Here is a 19,126-nt window from a genome sequence, read left to right on the forward strand (position 1 = left end):
CATTTGTGTTCGGCCTCCTCACCCTCTCTCTTGCCCCTCTTGTGCCTCACGCCCCTCGTGTACTTCTTCCAGAACTTGCGTTTCTCTTTGCCTCGTACCTTCAGGGCGGCTTTGGGACCCTTGATCCAGGTGTGGTAAAGGAACTGAAAAGTTTGAACCAGAGTAGCGCGTGAAAGAGAGGTAGTGACGGAAATGAGTTACAGGAGTGAAGTCATGAAAGTAGGGAGGAATCAAAAGTGTATTTATGTTGTGTTAGCTGTTTCTAATCCAGATTTTAGATGATTTTCTTCCATGTTTTTTGCGCCTTCGCTAAACCGCTACCTAGCTTGATGGCGTAAACAACAAGACGTTGCTCGTTCCAGCCGCCTTCATTTCACCATCTTGCATCATTGGGCGTCGCACGGGTTCGGATCGACGTTTCCGGGCGTGTAAATGTCACTACGGGCGGCGAACACATGCCAGCGCCTCCGGAGTGTTAGTCAGACGATAGCGAGCGCGCTAGCAAAGGTCAGTGCATTTCTATTCCGGTTGAAATTGAAGGGGTTGGGAGGAACGGTTTCCCCTCCGGAGAGATCGTTTCAGTTATGCGCACGGTGCGGTGATTGCGTTGCATTGATATTTAAGCGTTCATGTGGAGGGGGAAGGGAGAGGTGGTATGTTTGCGATGTTATGTCAATAGGTAGGCGAGTTGTTAGTACCTTGCCAGCCTTCACTACATACTGCAGGATAGTTTTAGGCAGCTTTATGACAGACCTGGGCAGAGCCAGAACAGCCGAGAAAAACTTCCCGATAGCTCGCTACGGGAGGACAGAGTGGGAGAGGTTAGTCGAAGAGCATTGGGACATCAGACACAGGCAGCAAGAGCCGGCGGCACAGGCTAATCCATAGCAGCTAGTACAAGTAGTAATCTATTACACGGAGAGAGTTAGAAGTACATGTGTATATCGCAGTAGAACATAAGCTTTTAGATGGCTTTGTGTTACAGGGTGAAACAACTGGACAAACATGACAATTGACAATCGCTAACTGTTTTATGGCTATGAAAATCATCTTATTATGGAAATGCAGTACTAAGAGTCGTTACATTGTAGGAACAGGCCTGATAGCTTTAGAATTGCCCGACCTTTCTTAACAAGCCCAGCTTTTCTTGAAAAACCCGTTTTGAAGATAATAAATATGCAACCACATCACATTCATTCTCTTCCTTCAGCCATCACGGGTTCACAAATGAGCTTTTATATCAACACAACTATATTTGTGTTTGTGCGGCTTGCTACAGATGCAGCTTGCTAGCTCTGGCGAGTAGACTCTCTGACTCTCCAATCAAAGGGAGTGTGACACACTGATGTTACCGTAGCCTTCTCGAAGGCCTTGGTGTCGCAACGCAAAGTCTGATCGGTTGAAGCGCCAGCTTCCTTGACACTTATTTTTCCCTGGCGCGCCTGTGAATCTGATTCTGCAGGCCTCTGGGCAGATTTCTTTGACTTTAACCTTGCCTGGCAACAAATAATGGCTGAAATATGATTGGTAAAATACTTTAAAATGAAAATACATGTCTGGAAGCAGCACAGCTCGGGCAAAAGCTATAAAAGGAAGCGGACAGACCATTTGGAATCATTTTATACGTATTCATTCACGAAATATAACTAAAATCTGTTTGTGATTAGACACCTATTTTTTAGGCCAGCAGAAAAGGCCTTGCAGGCCCAACAGCCCACCACTGAGTCTTTCCTTGAGATTTGTTGAAGAATTATTAGTGGGAGCATACATTTCTATGTAAACATCAGTATATGCAAGCAAACCAAGCACAGCTCATTTACTTTCCTATTGCTGAAACATTAAAATGTTATTCATGTCACACAGGTGCTACCTGTGTCTGTCAGCTAGGTCCAAAGCCAAGGGTGACCAGATTTGGGCAATGTTTTGCAGTTCATTAAAGGGCCGTTGATTAGCCGCTTAGCTATCCTGGTTCCTCTGGCTAGTACACTCTCTGACGATCCAATCAAAGGGAGTTTGACACACTGATGTAACCGTAACCTTCTAGAAGGCCCTGGTGTTGCAACTCAAAATCTGATCAGTTGAAGCAACAGTTTCATCAACATTAAAGCACCTGGAAGGCAGACTTCTTGGGTAGCTCGTCGTCTCTTCTCTCCTCTTCTTCCTCTTCTTCCTCGCTGTCGGTTTCAAACAAATAATACTCGCCGCTTCGGACCACTGGGGTGGCGTGACATGCGACGAGACAAGAACAACATTAATGGCGCAACGGCAGCGACGGGACGAACCCGACGCTCCCTTTTTCCTGGAAAAATAAGGCTCGGACATGAAACAGACAAACTCCTGAGTCGAAGTAGGACGGGTGAAGCCATTTTTTTTTTTAATTATGGCGGATGTCAACATGACAAAAAGCTAAACACAGAAGTTCGCTCATCCATTCACTCACAGGACCGGACAGTTGATTCTGCACTGGTCGGGGTGTCAAAGAGGCAATGGAGTGGCTGACTTGTGTCCTTGAGCAGAAGCGCTTGCGGGTTGAGGGGGGATGAAGGGGTGAGGGGGGGCGAGGGTGCCGGGATGTGGGGCATTGAATGACAGCGGTGAAAACAAGGGGTCAGGGAAGGGAGGGGGTTATCCAAAATGTCACAAGGGGTGTTGCGAAGTGACAGACAGCAGGCATGAGGTCAAACCAAGCAGGCACCCAGTTGAACGGCAGGGAAGTTTGGCGGCTCCGCCAATGGGGAACGTTGGGTGAGGCCTGGCTGGCTGGTCATGTCTGCCGGCAAAGATGAAAAACGACACCCCTCGTCTCCGAAAAACCATCAGGGAAACGTAAGAGAGGCGTCGACTTCATGTCTTTGCGCCGGAGTGTTTCGTTTCAGAAACGGAGGGGCTCTTTGGGTCGAGACCGACGCGCCGGCTTTTTTTTGAATGAGCGCAACCCTCCAGACATGAGTCTGTTTCTCTTCCCTCGCCATCTCAGCGCGTCTATTCAAGGCGGCCCTTCGCCACTGCTGGCAAGGCCGGAACATACATGTTTTGCTCCGGGTGAGCACCCAGCGACACCGGCCGACACGAAGGGGGGGGTGGGGGGTGGGGGATGCCAGTGTGGGAGGGGGGGTAAGGGATCAGGTGCTTATGTAATAGATGACCTAAAGGGATAACATGAAGGAAATACAGTGGACCCTCGCGACATCGTGGTTCAGCTTTTGTGCCCTTGCTACTTGGCTGATTTTTTGGGGAAATTTGGTTGTCACGATTTATCGCTCTTTAGAATATTTATTTTGTGAGAATAGCCATATTCTAGCCAAAGAAGAAAAAAAAAAACTGTAAAAAATATAGTAAAATTAAACTAAAATTCATTTTATACAATAAATAAAATATGAGATCTCCTTTGCGAAACAGATACCCAGCGTCTCTCGCTCCTCCCATTGTGCCCACACAAGATTTCATACGGAATAACATTGGCTAACTAGGTTCGTACTTGGCATGTTATTGGCCGATTGAGCATGTTGTCCCCGTTCCCCATGTTGATTGGTTCATGGAGAGAAGCAGCTGATCTCCTTGTGGGTTGCGCCCAGCATACATGTCCGGGTCCACTTTGCTGCGGTTCGGGTAAGCATGAACATTGTCGTAAAGGGTTGAGTGAGATTCTTTGAGGGTATACAGATAATATCTCTGTAAATACCATCAAAATTATCAAGTTTCTACTTCGCAGAAATTCACTTTTCACAGGGGGGGGTCTCGGAAAGTATCTCTTTCGAAAGTGAGGGTACACTGTGTAGTTCCAAAAATCTATATTAATGTATAGCAAGGTGTCACAGTGATTAGCACTTCAGTGAGAAGATCCCTGGTTGAATTCCGGCAAGGTGGTATTTCTGTGTGGAGTTTCCACGTTCTCAAGGGGGTTCCTCCGAGTTTTCCAGTTTCCTCCCACAGTCCAAAAACATACGGGAGGTTGGTTCACTGGAGACCCTGAATTGTCTGGACGTGTCTCGGTATGACATGAATGAGGCAGTGAATGCTTGAACATCTCTGTGTGACATGTGAACGGGAGAGAGAGCTGATGTTTGTCTCGATCCGTGGCCTCTTGGCCAATGACAGCAAAGACACTTCAAACACCCCTTGTGACCCTGACTGCAGGATAAGCGATAGTAATGAAGAATGATTTGGGCTTAAAATCAGCAAAATGTATAAAACTAGGGGTGGGACTTGATGAAAAATGAATGTACTTCATTCACTGAAATTCTGTAAGTCGCAACTTTTTTCCCCTGCGGCTTAAACAACGATGTGGCTAATTTTTGAATTTTGCGGCTAACGAGCTTCACGCCGCCAAAACATTTAGCCTCGTCATAATTGCATTTTAATTGCATTTCGAAAAAGAGGTTTAAGGTTGTTTGGCGAATCAATGAATACAAATGAGCTTAAACTTCAGTCAGATGAGTACGTCCCTTCATCATGACCTGGTTTCTCCAAGCCTCATCCTCATACTGGATTTGTTTTGATGTTGTCCTTCTGGACGGTTGCTCGTGATTCTCATTGGCTGGACCATACTGCTGCGCTTGCGACCCTTCACGGATTGGTCAATTCATCGAACTTGGAAGTTTTGTTTCAGGATTTGAACGACGACTCGCGGTCGAGCATTGTCCGTTAGCACCTCATACCCATGCTGGCAATGCCTTCAGCAGCAAAGTTAGCATTAGCGATCTGTTTGCTAGTTCAAACATGTTAAGCATTAGCATAGGGTGATGGTAATCCTATGCTACTCAAAGAGCAGCACGTTTGTTTCAGCGTCCATCTGGAACTTTTTTATATTTAAATTTCCATTCGAACAACGTGGCCTCATTTGCCCTGTGCTTTCACTCTGGGATTTAAATGCGCTCATTTTCTTGATGTTTTTTGTTTTTCCTAATAATGAATCGAAATGAAAAGTCCAAGCCCTCATACAAATATAAAGACAATCGAAAATGAGAAGGGCGCTGCAGTGGATAAGTTACCATGCAAGAGAAATACGGGGGGACCAGAACATGTAGGACTAATCTTGAACTTGGACAACCAATCGGTGATTCTAGTTTTTACATGTGAGGGGGGAGGAAGAATGGGGATGTCGAGTGGTCACCCTGGGGCTCCCAGGTGTTGATGTCAACAAGGGTCCTTGAATAGAGACAGAAAAGGACTGAAGCCTGGAGGGGCGCGAGAGACGGCGGCACGGTGGCGTCTTCGGAGCCCTTGGGCCGGTATCGGAATTTGGGGCGTTCTGGTCAAGGACACAACGGCTGATCAGAGTGGAGGAAAAGGAAAAAGAGGCGGGGGGTCAACCTACTGGAAGCATGGTCAACCCACGGCCTCCACCACTGCTTTTTTTTGGTCTTGGCTTTGGTTGGCTGCGCTCCTAAAATTTCACAAATACATCAATGAAACATTTCAAAACATTTTTCACTCAAAGATGCAAAATCCTCCAAAATTGGCTTTTTTTTTTTTCTTTCGAAGAAATCCGTCCACAGTAAAAAACAGGAGGCACCGGTAGCTTCCGTCATACCCTCATCCTCCTCCGCGGGCTGGACAAGCGTCTGTCCATCTCCGGATTCCTGCGCCATGCTCAGCATCTTCTCCTTCCCCCTCTTAAACTTTTGCTGCCTCACCTTAATGCGCTCCATCCTGATTAGATCAGAGAGAAAACGCCTCGGTTATTGACGCGCGGCGCAACGGGGCGCGAAACATCCGCAGGTATGGAAAGGAGTGCGGGTGAAGTGGTCATTAGGGCGGTGAGTGGATAGGATCGGAACTCAGGAGTAACTCCTGGGGTAACTAAGAGATGGAAATACATTGACTTAATGACGCACGATAAACTAAGTGCCGGCTTCCTGGAAACAGCCAAGACGAACCCAGATGGTGAGTCTTTGGCAGCCGACTTTACTTACTTCTTGGCCGGATCAGGGGCTCGTCTATGCTCACAGTCAACCCATTCTCACTCCCTGTGAAAGTTCCCTTCGGGTATCGATGCATCGGACACCCTTTTCTTGTCATTGTATGGTGAACTTGGAGCGTCCCGTCGGCATCAACATCAGTATCTGTGTCTAAGCCTACCCTAAGTAAAGACGGAGTTGAGAAATTGGGTTCCTCCGCGGATCCAAAACCAAAAACAGACACCTCTCGAGGTATGTCGCAAAGTGACGCTTCAGTTTAATCGCAAAGGAAGGGTTGCCTAATGTGTCAGTATGTGAAGCGAAGGGAACATTCACCATTTGCCAGGCGGATGTATAGTCAAGCGCAGCGGATGGAGCAGTACCAATGGAATGGGTACCGGCATAGCGCGGTATGCTCGAGTGCAAAGAAGAATTCTGTGTACGCATGATGCCATGTTTAATGGCCATGCAGACCTCCACCGTCTACTGCATCGCCTCTTCTCTCGGTTGTCTGGAACAGAACTTGGAAGTGAACTCTGAAATTTGCACTGCCCTCTACTGGATCATCTACTGGATCATCTACTGGATGTCTTGCTCAACAGCCATGGGAAGTAAGTGGGCACATCGTTTGACGATGTGGGGCAAGCATGTCCAAAGTCCGGCCCCTGGGCCGAATGCGGCCAGCGTTCAAAATTACACCGGCTCACAGCCTCCGTCATGAAATCAATTATTAAAATCCGGCCTGTTTTTCTATTTCGTATTTTTGATCCGAGTCTAAAATTGGAAAAAATAAAAAACACCACATTTCTCCTTTTTGATAAGGAGTAACACAAGGATTCATATGGCTCTCAAGGAATAATATCATTGATAGTGTTATTTTCCTGTAGTAAAAACAAATACAACCCCTCCCCCGTGGCATAGATAACGAATGAACGAATGAATGAATGAATCGATGAATGACAATACGGTGCTTTTGACTACTGATAGCACCAACTTTTCATCATGACACCCTTAAACCCCCCCCAAATTAAGTTAAATTAAATTAATTAAATTAAAAATAATACAAATAAAAAAACAATAATTAAATTAAAATATATAAAATTATATATATGTAAAATTAAATTGAATTGAAGGCCATGAAGAATTTGCAATATGTCAAATTTGAGCTTTTCGGGTACAAAAAAAATGTTGCCACTGCAAGTCATGCCTGCTGCAATATCCCAAACCTCCTCAAGTGTTTCCCACAACCCCCCCAACCCTGGTTAAATATTTGGATTCTTACTGTCTCTTCAGCTGCTCCACAGACTTGCGCTCCTCCTCTAACCGGGCTCTCACCGCCTTCACGATGGTGGCCTGGAATAGCTCTGCACCTCTGAAACACAGACAGACGTTGATTACTTATCAGGCTTTCAGCATCCGAACGTCAGTGTGAAGGCCTGACTTGTTTCACAGTTCGATGGGGTCGCAGATTCTGCCCTCGACCTTCACGCCTTCCCCCTGCATCCCATCGCGCTAACCGCCCCACTGCGCTAATTCTTGAACCGGCTTCCTCCTCTCAATTTTGTCCCAAGGGAGAAACAATAAATAAACCTGCTCTGTTTCCCCTGCTCTGTTTCTTCGCGAGAAATTTGGCGCGACATTAGTTTCTTGACCCCTTTGACGAGGAACTGCTTGGCGCGGTCGTCAACAGAAGTCGACGTAAACGCGTTGCCACCTTCAACTGCCCATTGCGCTCAAAACAAACAGCTGTCGTCACTTTCACCACTGAGGAGGTTCTCAGTCATCCAGGTCATGGTGAATTCTTGTTGTAGCTTCAGGTCCACTTGCCGCAATTTCGACAAGCATTCACCACTGGCTTTTGCACTGGTTTATTTTCACACGAGTGTGCGAGGGGACGTGGATTGCCTGGCAAGAACTGCCTGCCAGCTGGTGCGAGCAGTCGGTATCTGTAAGCAGGAAAATGCTGAGCATACATGTTTAAAGTCAACCTCACACTTTGACCTCAGTCGTCCTGAGTTAGAGCGGCGAATTCCGCCCCTGCCAAATTTGACCAGGTGAATCCGATGTGAGGTTTCTGACTGCAGCCGATCGGACCAGAGTTGGGTTCCAACTTTAAATGTGTCTGTTGAAAAATCAGAGAAAACTCTTTGATTGCCATCAACACTTCTGTAGTCCTGATACCGTCACCACTGTGAGCCTCTTCCAGGCCATTTTGTGATGCATTCATAGGAACCAGGAACTGTGACTAATTTACTAACTGAACTAATTTATTGATTTATTGGGGGGGCTAACAAGCTTCACACCGCCAAAACACTTAGCCTCGTCACATCGGACCAATGAAATGACCTTGAAATTCTGAGGCGTCAATTCCAACAGCGAAGAAGAAGAGTCTTATGAAACGTTTAAGTGCGCAGAAGGAAGACCAAGATAGCGATCAGCTGGAGTAGGACAAAGGGGGGATAGTAAATAGATGGACTTTTCCTTGTCTTATTTATAGTTCATCCTCTTTATCAGCTGTGTTCCAGGCACTGTTGGGAAAAAAAAAAAAAATCCAGAATGTATTTGTGGATGTTACCGGTGTGTATTCCATTAAAAGTAAAAAAAAAAGTTTCTGTGTGAATATCTCATGTAGCATCGTGGACACCTGCGGCTTATGGACGAGTGCAGCCTATATATGTAGATTTATATATTCAGGTGCGCTCAATAGCCCAGAATTTATGGTATTTAACGGGTCATCTTGGTCATCATGGCAAGAAAATTGTAAGTATTTTGTCAGGAGCCGAACTTGTTAGCGCAAATGGCATTCGTAGGAAGAGATAGTTGTACCTTTCTATCTGTCATCCCCGACGTCCCCTAGAGGTGAAGAAACGGATTCAAGCAAGTTGGGTGGTGAAAAGTGTCAGGGGCACTATGTGATGGAAGACTATCAGCAAGAAGGAAACAAAAGATGGACAAAACTGTGGTGAGACCAGAGATGCCGTATGCTCTAGAAACAGTGACAATGACCAAAAGACAGGAGGCGGAGCTAGAAGTCGCAGAGATAAAGATGTCGAGGTTGGATAGGATCAGGAATGAGTCCATCGAAGGGACGGCACATGGTAGATCATTTGGAGAGAAGGTCAGATAAGCCAGGCTGAAATGGTTGGGTCATGTACAGAGGAGGGATAGTGGATATATTGGTTGACAGATGCTGGAATTGGACCAAAGAGAAGATTTATGGATGTAGTGAGAGAGGATCTGAAGTCAGTTGGTGTGAGAGAGGAGGATACAGAGAATAGGGTTAGATGGAGAAGGTTGATTCGCTGTGGACACCCCTGAAGGGAAAAGCCCAAAGAAAAAGAAGATTTTACAGTGTGTGGTCCAGACCTGCTCTACATGGAAGGTGGCGTATGAATAACATCAAAATGTAAGGGGTAGCAAGATGTGGCGCGAGAAGACACGTAGCCAAACTTATCAAAAGCGTGAAATGTAGAATCAAACAGGAGAAAATCAGTACATTAGAAATCGCAGCACGCGAGCCGAAGGCCTTGGCTCTGATGTAACAAGAGAAACGTCCTCAGCCTTCATTTGCGGCAGGCTTTCGGTTTCTCTGGGTGGCTTCCAGATTTTTAAAGCACGTTCCAGAAAAAAAAAAAAAAAGCTGCCTCTGTGTGTTTAGTTTGACTCAGAGGACACGAAGCAGGCCAGATGATGGGAGGTCGGGGTGGTTCGGAACGCGGCGGGCGATCAGAGGGGCGTCCCGGCCGCCGAACCGCCTCGGCAGGCCGTAAACCAACAGCCGCTCTCGGGAGCGGGATCCGCTGACAGACCGGCAGGCGGTGTGAAAACCTCAGGGATTACTCTGGTATTTGCGAGCATTTCAGCGGCTGTTAATGTCCCGGCAGATAGTTCGATTTACGGCGGTTTCGTTATCGACAGCCCCTCAAGAACATGTGGCGTTCGCCTTCACCGCTGAGTTGTAACCGGATCCGAGGCCTTCAAGGACACCGAAGAGGACGTCGGTGTTTCATTGTTATTTTGAAGACAGCGATGTCCGTGTTCTGGCCAGAGAAGACAGATGGTTCCACAGGGGAGTCAAAGAAGCCATCTTTGTCAAAACAGAAAAAACATCGCCGAACAGAGGAGGGGGTCCTCTGACACCGAAGGACAAGGGCCGTTCTTTGGAAGACGGCAATGTCCGTGTTCTGGAGAAGCCAGATGGTTCCAGAGAGGAGTCAAATAAGACATCGTCAAAAGGCCTCAGACACAACCTTTCACAAATGTACAACGCTGTGCTGGGATTAATACCAAAATGGATTTGCACATACGGACCAGGAGCTTCTGCACCCTCCAAACAATCAGGAGAGACCCACCAACAGTACCAGCCTCCGGCAATGTCCACATGAGCCTCAGTTCATGTGATCCAACAGGTTTCACTTTACCTTTTCACATCCCAATCCAGGTAATCCCACTAAGTTGCTATTTTGTTCCGAAGAACGACACCTTCGTTAGCATAACAACCTAGTTTCTGCAAATCAACTCTTCCATTTACACAACAAGCCGCCATAACCTGGACCCGCCCAAAACCCTGGCAGTTATATCGGGGAAAGTCCAAACAGGTCATTAGAGCTGAAGAAGCCTCTGGGATGAGGTCTGAAACATCCTCAAGTGAAGAAATAAGTCCAGTCGCCACGACAGGAAGATTTCAACGAGATTTCACCATGATCTGGATGACTGACAACCTCCACAGATATACTGTTATTTTGACCTCAGCAGTGAGATATTCCCCTCAGAGAACTCAGACCCCTGTGGTTGGACACAAGAGCAGGGAGGTTCATGATGACATTAGCACGTTAGCTAGCTGCGCCCATGGGAAACATGAGCTCCACTGAAGGAGATCCGAAACGCTGATCTGGTTGATGTTAGGTCAATATCTAACCCGCCCCATGCGTGCAACCCGCTGTGTCCACCCAGACCTACCTGGAAGCGAGGATTTGAGAAGCTCTGATGTCTGCCACCACATGCAGGAAGTAATAGCTCATGAAGACCCGTCTCTGCAGCAGCAGGAAGGCGAAGCAGATGCTGTCCCAGATGATCCCGGCTTCATTGCTGGGCAACTCGCACTTGTGGTCCTCGGCTGGCGGAGCGACATGCAAACAAAACATCCGAGATGTCTCAACGCGAAAACTTACGTCCTTACATAGAGATATTTGCAGGTTACAGACATGGTGATGGAGCTCTGGAGGACATGATGACTACAGAGAAGGAACAAATTCACTATCAAGAAAACATCTTGTGCTGAAGATCTTCCAACATGTCAAACTGCAATGAGGAACCTCCAGCATCTCAGGCCATAAAGTACCGCCAGCATCTCTGAACTGCACTGAGGAGCCTCCAACATCTCTAAGTTCACTATGGAACCTCTGACATATCTGGAACCAACTTCAAACATCTCACACTGTTTCAAGGAGCCTCCAGCATCCGTGACTTGCACTGAGGTACCTCCAACATCTCAAGCACTGTGGTGCCTCCAGCATCTCAAACTGCAATGAAGTACCTCCAACATCTCTGGCACCGAGGCGCCTCAAATATCTCAAACTGCACTGAGGCACCTCCAACATCGTAAACTGCACTGAAGAACCTCCAACATCTCTAACCGCACCAAAGAACCTCCAGCACCCCTAACTGCACTAAGGTGCCTCCAGTATCTCTAACTGCCCTAAGATACCTGAGGTACCTCCAACATCTCTGGCACTGAGGTGCCTCAAACTGCACTGAGGAACCTCCAACATTTCAACCAATGAAATGCCCCCAATGCCCCCGGTATCTCTAACTGCACTGAGGAACCTCCAGCATCTCTACATCCAACATCTCCAGCTTCTCCATGCCAACTTTCTCCAGCAGTGCTGTCATGTATAGACTCCAAGTACAACATTGTTATCTATCCATCTTCTTACACAGGAAGTTGCGTTATCCTACTTTTAGCATGACGGGGGGGAAAGGAAACAAGTAAAACAAACAGAACAAAGAGGATTTCCTGTGTCCTCTGAAGGTAAATCTTTACATCTCATGTATGTTCTACGTCTAAGAATATCCTGCTGTGAAATGTACACCTTGACTCACATAGACTGGTCTTGATTTTATATTCCTTGATGGTGCACGCCAGACTGAACAGCTGGATTAGCCAGCAGTGCTTTGGGATGAGGGTGTTGATGTAGCCACAGGCCAGGATCTGGAAGCAATGGGAACGGCGTCATGCTCTTTGCACATACAATGTGGAAAACACGGGCGTTGCTAATCTGTTAACAGTTTATTTAGGAAACATATAGAAACAACGGCCTATGACTCACCGACAAGATGTTCTTCATGGTGATTACAAAGATGTTGTAAGCGATCAGGAAGTCCCAGTAGTGGAGGATTTTTTTGATTGGCTTGAGCAAGAGCTCGCCGCCGAACAGCAGGAAGTAGAAGCAGGCCACCAGGTAGCCCATGCAGAAGACGCTGATCCGCGTTGTGCCCGTTATGAAGATGATGGTGAGGACAAACCAGAAGAGGTAGCTGAACATGATGACCTTGAGCATGTCCAGGTAGGACCTGGAGGACAAAAGGCAGGCGTTAATTGGACATTGAGAACTGGTCAAGTATGGGCTTGTATTTTGGCTTCTAAGTACTTCCGCTGGTTGGCCTGAAAGGTGCAAATCATCGCAAAGCACCATCACTGAGGATCTTCTCAACAAAGTGAGCAACGGCATATTGGTGTTTTTGCACTTCCCACACTGGAGGACTGACCCACTCCAACATGGAAAGCATAACAGGATAGCTAAGCGGCTAATGAACGGCCCTTTAATGAACTGCAAAACATTGCCCAAATCTGGTCAGCCTTGGCTTTGGATGTAGCTGACAGACACAGGTAACACCTGTGTGACATCAATAACATTTTAATGTTTTAGGAATAGGTAGGTAAATGAGCTGTGCTTGGTTTGCTTGCATATGCTGATGTTTACATAGAAATGTATGCTCCCACTAATTATTCTTCAACAAATCTCAAGGAAAGACTCAGTGGTGGGCTGTTGGGCCTGCAAGGCCTTTTCTGCTGGCCTAAAAAAATAGGTATCTGAATCACAGACAGATTTTAGTTATATTTTGTCCGTGAATACTTATAAAATGATTCCAAATGGCCTGTCCGCTTCCTTTTTATAGCTCTTGCCCGAGCTGCGCTGCTTCCAGACATGTATTTTCATTTTAAAGCATTTTACCAATTATATTTCAGTTATTATGTGTTGCCAGGCAGGGTTAAAGTCAAAGAACTCTGCCCAGAGGCCGGCAGAATCAGATTCACAGGCGCGGCAGCGAAAAATAAGTGTCGAGGAAGCTGGTGCTTCAACCGATGAGACTTTGAGTTGCGACACCAAGGCCTTCGAGAAGGCTGCGGTAACATCAGTGTGTCACATGCCCTTTGATTGGCGAGTCAGACAGTGCAGTGGCCAGAGCGAGCAGGCTGCATCTGTAGCAAGCTGCGCAATCACAGGTTATAGTTGAGTTGATATAAAAGCTAATTTGTCAACCTATGATGGCTGAAGGAAGAGAAGAAATACAGATTTATTGTCAAAGCCATTTTTGGAGGAAAGAAGAATTTTGTGTATAAATTTTTGGTGAGTAGAATATTTCTATTTCCTTAATAATATTGCAATTTAATGAGGATATTATTGTCACTTGTTTGTGTGTGCACTCTGGGTTCTTCAGCAACAGCATTTATTGTGGCCACACGAGTTATTTCTGCCATGTAACGGCTCTTTATGCTTCATTTCCACATAATAAGACAATTTTTATAGCCGTAAAACACTTATTGAGGGGTGGATTGATAAATGGAGCACGACTGAAGGCCTCGTTATGAAACTCAAGGCCTGCCACTGATAGGACTTATGAATAAGTTGGGGCTCACTGACCGTTTCCCCTCGAGTACTAATGTTAGTGATGACATCTGTTGGATATGGTGTGTCCACAACCTCTGTCTTTATTCGCATGAACCCGTGTCCGGCAGTTGTGTCTTAAGTTCATTTTTGTTTGTTATCATTTCCTGTTCTCAGAGGTGTGCATCTTAATAGGTGCGTCTTGTTAGATAGTCCGAAAGGCCATGGGTTGGGAGGCTTGCAGACCTTATCTTTGACCAATTATTTCGCAAATTGGCACAAAACCTGATTGAAAGGAAAACCCTTTGTCACCAGATACAAAGCGGTTTTGTCAAAGGGTTAGGAATTGCGACCAACAGCAGCAGGCAAACTTGTAAATACACAATTAGCAAGCCTGTGACGTTGTCCTGTCGCGTTGAGTAGCAGTGATAGTCACTGGGCGTTCAGACTTTGGTATTATGAAACTAGCTGCTTTTGAACAGAAAAGATCAACTAACTCAGTTATAAGAACCGTCCAGCTTGAGTCCAGCAGAAGAACTTTCTGTTTTTGTTGTTTTATTTTCTCCCTACCATGCTTTGCCGTGGGAAGAATGCCGCTGTTAGCTAACTTGGTACCGGTTTTTGCGAAAAAACTGACATCTTCTGCTACGAGACCATTGAAACCCTTTGGTGACATTGCAGGCCAGAAGAGCTTTGACCTCTTTGTGGACCCAATTCATGCCCCAATTAGCCACGTGTAGAACCCTGCCGTTAGCTTTGTCTGTACAGTAGTAAAAATGGTACTTTGCGTTCGGCAAGAAGTATCTGGAAATTGACTTGGATTATAAGTTCCAATTATTGAGTTCCAATCAGGCCCTGCTCCGGAGTGGGTGCTTGACGGGTTCTAGGAACTGAGGTCCAAGGGCACTGAAGGTGCCGTGAACCCTTACTGCCTGTACACTTAAAAGGTTCCTGAAAGTACAAGTGCAGTTGGACATTTCTTTGGACTGTTCTGTCCAAAAGCGGCAAAAGACGACAAACAAACAAAGAGGTTTCAGATCATTCGGCTAATGTGCGCGTCAATCACGAGCCAGACTGATCGATGAATGCGAGGTGCAGCCGGAACCCGACTCCTGTCAGTCAGCGCAGGTGCGCCGACCCCACCACGCTAAAAGCATGTGTTCAGACGCCACCGCTTGTAACGCGAGATGTTGATTAACATAACGGATACGACCAAAAACATAGGAAGCCGACGGCATCCGTCCGACGGGCCCGGGAGGTAAACACCGGACCGCAACGGTGCGCAACGCTGCTGAGCAAGGACCTCTGATGAAGTGGGCCCGGGTCAGGTGATGCGCTGATGGGCCGGAATGGCAGGGAGAGTGTCCTTCTTCATCAAGGGGAGAAAATACCTTTCCCATACTTGAAAGCTATTTATTGAGTTAGAGTACAGGGCAAAAGCGTCTGAGTTGCGGAGTGACGGACAGAGTGTTTTTGCGGATTATGGATTTCTCCCCTACCCGTATCCGTAATTTGATCCCGAGAGGAGGGGAGCGGGGAGGATGGGGTTGCGGCGCTTGCTCTCTCTCCACTCCTGCTTGTTGATGGACACAGAGTGCGTTAATAAAAGACTTGTCCACTTTGCGCATCAAAACAGTGGAATGCAAGGAGGAGCTAATCAATGACGGCCGACGCGTCGGGATGCTATCGCCCGCTTTTCTCCACTCGGTCTCTACAACCTCCCGCGGCGACGAGATTCGTATTTTTTTTAAACCTCCGGACCGGCGAATTAAGTACACGCTCAGTAAAGGGTCTCGCTGAGCCGCTGTTTTCTTTTCTCACCTTTGTTGGTCTAGGATAAGGGAGTCGCTGAGCAAGCAATGTCCTCGCCCGCCTCGAGATTTCTACGGTTACGCCGTTCGCGGCCAAGCACAACAGCGCGTCCCTCGGCCTTGAGCGGCCGCCGGCCGGGCCGATCGCAGAAATAGACTCTGGCAGGAGCAGCGCAAAACCAGGGAGCAGTGATACCTATTTGGGTTTCTGAGAGGGAATTCATCAAACGAGCCAAAGGTCTCTGACCCATAACCATTACAGCCTGATCCCCCACAGGGCCCTTAAATATTTCAGTGGGGTCCTGCGAGGTAGTATGTCTTCGGTAATGCCCCGTGATCTCCTTGCTTTCGGTAAATCCTTCCGATCATACATGTGCGATATTTATCGCCGGTGTTTACTGTGTCGCGAGGGGATCCATAACTCAGGATGGCAAACGCGACGAGATTCAGAAGTATATTAAAAAAAAAAAAAGGTCTCTCCAATCGACTAGAATGGACTTTGCCATATCGTGAGGGGACGGGACAGAAACAGGGTGAGCGCCGTTGGTATCCATGACTTCAAGACACCAGGCGGAGACAAAGAGGATTCTGTGTGAACCCAAACGGGATTTGTCCGATAAGGACATATTTATGGATAAATGGAATAGAATATCCGCAGGTTAGAGCTGATTGGATGGTGGAAGATCGATGTCCAGTGACGCTGCATTCATATGCGAGAGCCGGTCCTTGGGGCGACAGATGAACGGCATCGCCTTTTTCAGGCCAAGCTAAGGAAGTTAGCATGACGTGATCACAGATTTGCACCATTTGTGCCCAAACACATCTTTACGGAACAAATCTTCCAGCTGGTTGGGTCCCCCTGAAACCTTCAAAGTCCCCAAATCAGCGGCTAGAGCTTCCGCCTCACATCCAATGCTAACAGGGAGGTCTCCTGGTTTTCCTTCCGCAGACCCAAAAACAAGGTACATTGGAGACCCTAAATTCCCAGGTCTTTACATGATGTGCAAATGACAATGAAGGGTTGTACGTCTCGATACGTGGCCATGTGATGGATCCGGGGCGAACCTTAACTCTCGCCCCAAGACAGCCAGGATAGGCTACAATACCCCCCAGCCCCTGGGGTGACAAAGACACTAGAGATGTGTTACCAGATCGCACCTTTCATTGGCCCCGACTCTCCAGGACACCTGGATGTGCCCGTTTGGTGCCAGTTTTCAGCAGCTCCGCTCCTCTTGAATGACTTAATTGCGGTATCTCATCTTGTTAACTGTCAATTACGCCGCTCCTTTGCTTCCTCCATCTTGCTAAGTGTTTGGATATTCATTCCGACTCAAAGCGGTACCAAATATACAAACGATGCTTTTCATGTAATCCGATCCAAAGTCCAGGGAAACCATTGAAACACTCTTCATCTCCTACTACGCTTCCTGTGCCGACATTCTGCGCCCGAAAAAGATGTACCTGCAGTGGAGGAAGTCGGGCACCGGGTTGTGGACGCTGAAGGAGGCGGCGTCCAGGTCCCTGCAGATCTCCACGTTGTCTCCTGCCATGATGCGCACCGCCGCTTTGTTTTCGTCGTCGAAAACCTGCCGCTGGAGCGCGGCGCACAGCAACAACATGAAGTCGTCTGGGGGGGGGGGAAGACATGAAGGTGAGGATCTCGTTTTCGCGCAAACAGAATCATCAGACACATCCAAAGAAGAGAAAATGGGAGAAAAGGCGACGGCGGGAACGTACAGATGAGAAACAACGGGTTGGGCGCGGTGCGGAAATCCGGAATGTAGAGCCACTTGACCACGTTGGAGTCGGTGTGTGAGTTGGGAAACCTCCATGGGTAGTCTGAAGTACCGATACATTCCCACCAGACGGACATGTAAACACAACAACAATGGGGATGACCTCTTCATGGAGACTCATGGCCTGACAGGAAGTGGTGCAGACGGGCTGACTCGAGATGATTTATCTGATTTTTATTGGACATGCCTGAGACCATCTGAACGTCCCGGCTACAGAGACGGTATCGCACGTGGCCTGCAAAGTGCTAGCTTTCGATCTGTTGTCGATGCGACCCTGAAACATCTAAGACACCCAATCTTTCATCGGGTGTCTTAGATGTTTCTAGTCTTGAAAGGCCTGAGGTGATCGACTGATCCGATTCACTTTTTGTGTTTATATAACACTGTATTATCCTTCTCTTGAAAACGTACGAAAAGAAAAACAATTATATGACATGTATTTTATACTTTAGGACCATATGAATACAATGGACTGTCTGAATGACAGGGTCTATATGCATAAAACAGTATATGAGTATAAAATAGAATAAAATAGGCTATATAAATAAAATGGACACCGTGAATCAAATGATCCATTTGGATGAAATCATCTTTATGAATAAAATAGACTATAGGAATAAAATGGGACTTTAAGAATAATACAGTCTGTGTGAATTAAATAGATGACATGAATAAAATGAACAATATTGATAAAATTGAATATATAGAGCAAAAATGGTCAATATGAATTACATTGTCTATATGAATACAATGGACAACATAAATAAATTGATTTAAATGAATGCAATGGAGGATATACATAAAATGGGAACATATGAGTAAATTGAATATGAAATGTAATGGAAGTATCAATGAAACGTTCTTTATAAATATTATGGAGAACATAAATAAAATTGACTAAAAGACTAACACGGACAATAAGATTGAACCGGGCTACATAAAGAAAATGGACCCTAAATAACATACTGTATCCAAATTATATGGCCTACATGTATAAATTGGTCAAGATCAATAAAATGGATACCAAGAATTAAATAGTTTGTATGAATGAAATGATCTACATGAATAAAATGTACGATATAAATAAAATGGAAACATGAATCAATGGACTATGTATTAAAGAAAATGGGCTTTATGAATAAAATGGATTTATAGGAATAAAATGGTATTTATATTTATATTAATATATATATATATAACATGGACTATATAAACATGGGCTATATAAAGAAAATGGTTTATAGGAATAAAATGGTCTTTAAATATAACATGGACTATATATAGAGAAAATTGACTGTGAGTAAAATGGTATATAGGAGTGAAATGGTATTTATATTTATATTTATATTAATATTTATATATATATATTACATGGGCTATATATATATATATATATATATATATAACATGGACTATATAAACATGGGCTATATAAAGAAAATGGTTTATAGGAATAAAATTGCCTTTAAATATAACATGGACTATATATATAGAAAATGGACTGTGTGTAAAATGGTATATAGGAGTGAAATGGTCTTTATATATATAAGATGAACTGTCTAAAAATGGTCTATATAAATAAAATTGGTCTTTTAAAATAACATCGACTATCTTAAAAAATGGACTATTAAAATAAAACGGACTTGGTTTTTCAACCAGGTCGCTAGCTTGAAGCCAAATGTAACGGAAAGCACTGATGATGAAGTTTTCCTACGAAAGATTAAAAAATC

The 19,126-nt window shown here is 45.7% G+C and overlaps 1 protein-coding gene across 3 annotated transcripts in view; it reads right to left on the reverse strand.

Moving 5' to 3' along the window:
* piezo2b (piezo-type mechanosensitive ion channel component 2b) overlaps nucleotides 1-19,126 on the reverse strand; it is a 135,694-nt gene that overhangs the window by 21,607 nt on the left and 94,961 nt on the right. For 2 of the 3 annotated variants that reach the window (XM_086153354.1, XM_086153355.1), the window contains 10 exons: nucleotides 17,338-17,439; nucleotides 17,062-17,227; nucleotides 12,230-12,473; nucleotides 12,003-12,111; nucleotides 10,860-11,016; nucleotides 7,183-7,272; nucleotides 5,534-5,652; nucleotides 5,318-5,386; nucleotides 2,111-2,214; nucleotides 23-143 (listed from right to left, as the gene is read on the reverse strand). In XM_086153354.1, coding sequence (XP_086009480.1) covers nucleotides 23-143; nucleotides 2,111-2,214; nucleotides 5,318-5,386; nucleotides 5,534-5,652; nucleotides 7,183-7,272; nucleotides 10,860-11,016; nucleotides 12,003-12,111; nucleotides 12,230-12,473; nucleotides 17,062-17,227; nucleotides 17,338-17,439 — 1,281 coding nt within the window. Of the gene's footprint in view, nucleotides 1-22; nucleotides 144-698; nucleotides 798-2,110; nucleotides 2,215-5,317; nucleotides 5,387-5,533; nucleotides 5,653-7,182; nucleotides 7,273-10,859; nucleotides 11,017-12,002; nucleotides 12,112-12,229; nucleotides 12,474-17,061; nucleotides 17,228-17,337; nucleotides 17,440-19,126 lie in introns of all 3 variants that reach the window. The other variant, XM_086153356.1, reaches the window with a different exon arrangement.

This window comes from Fistularia commersonii, chromosome 10 (genome assembly GCF_037954325.1).
Source record: "Fistularia commersonii isolate RoL2024-O1a breed Wild chromosome 10, RoL_Fcom_v1.0, whole genome shotgun sequence".
Classification (NCBI taxonomy): domain Eukaryota; kingdom Metazoa; phylum Chordata; class Actinopteri; order Syngnathiformes; family Fistulariidae; genus Fistularia; species Fistularia commersonii.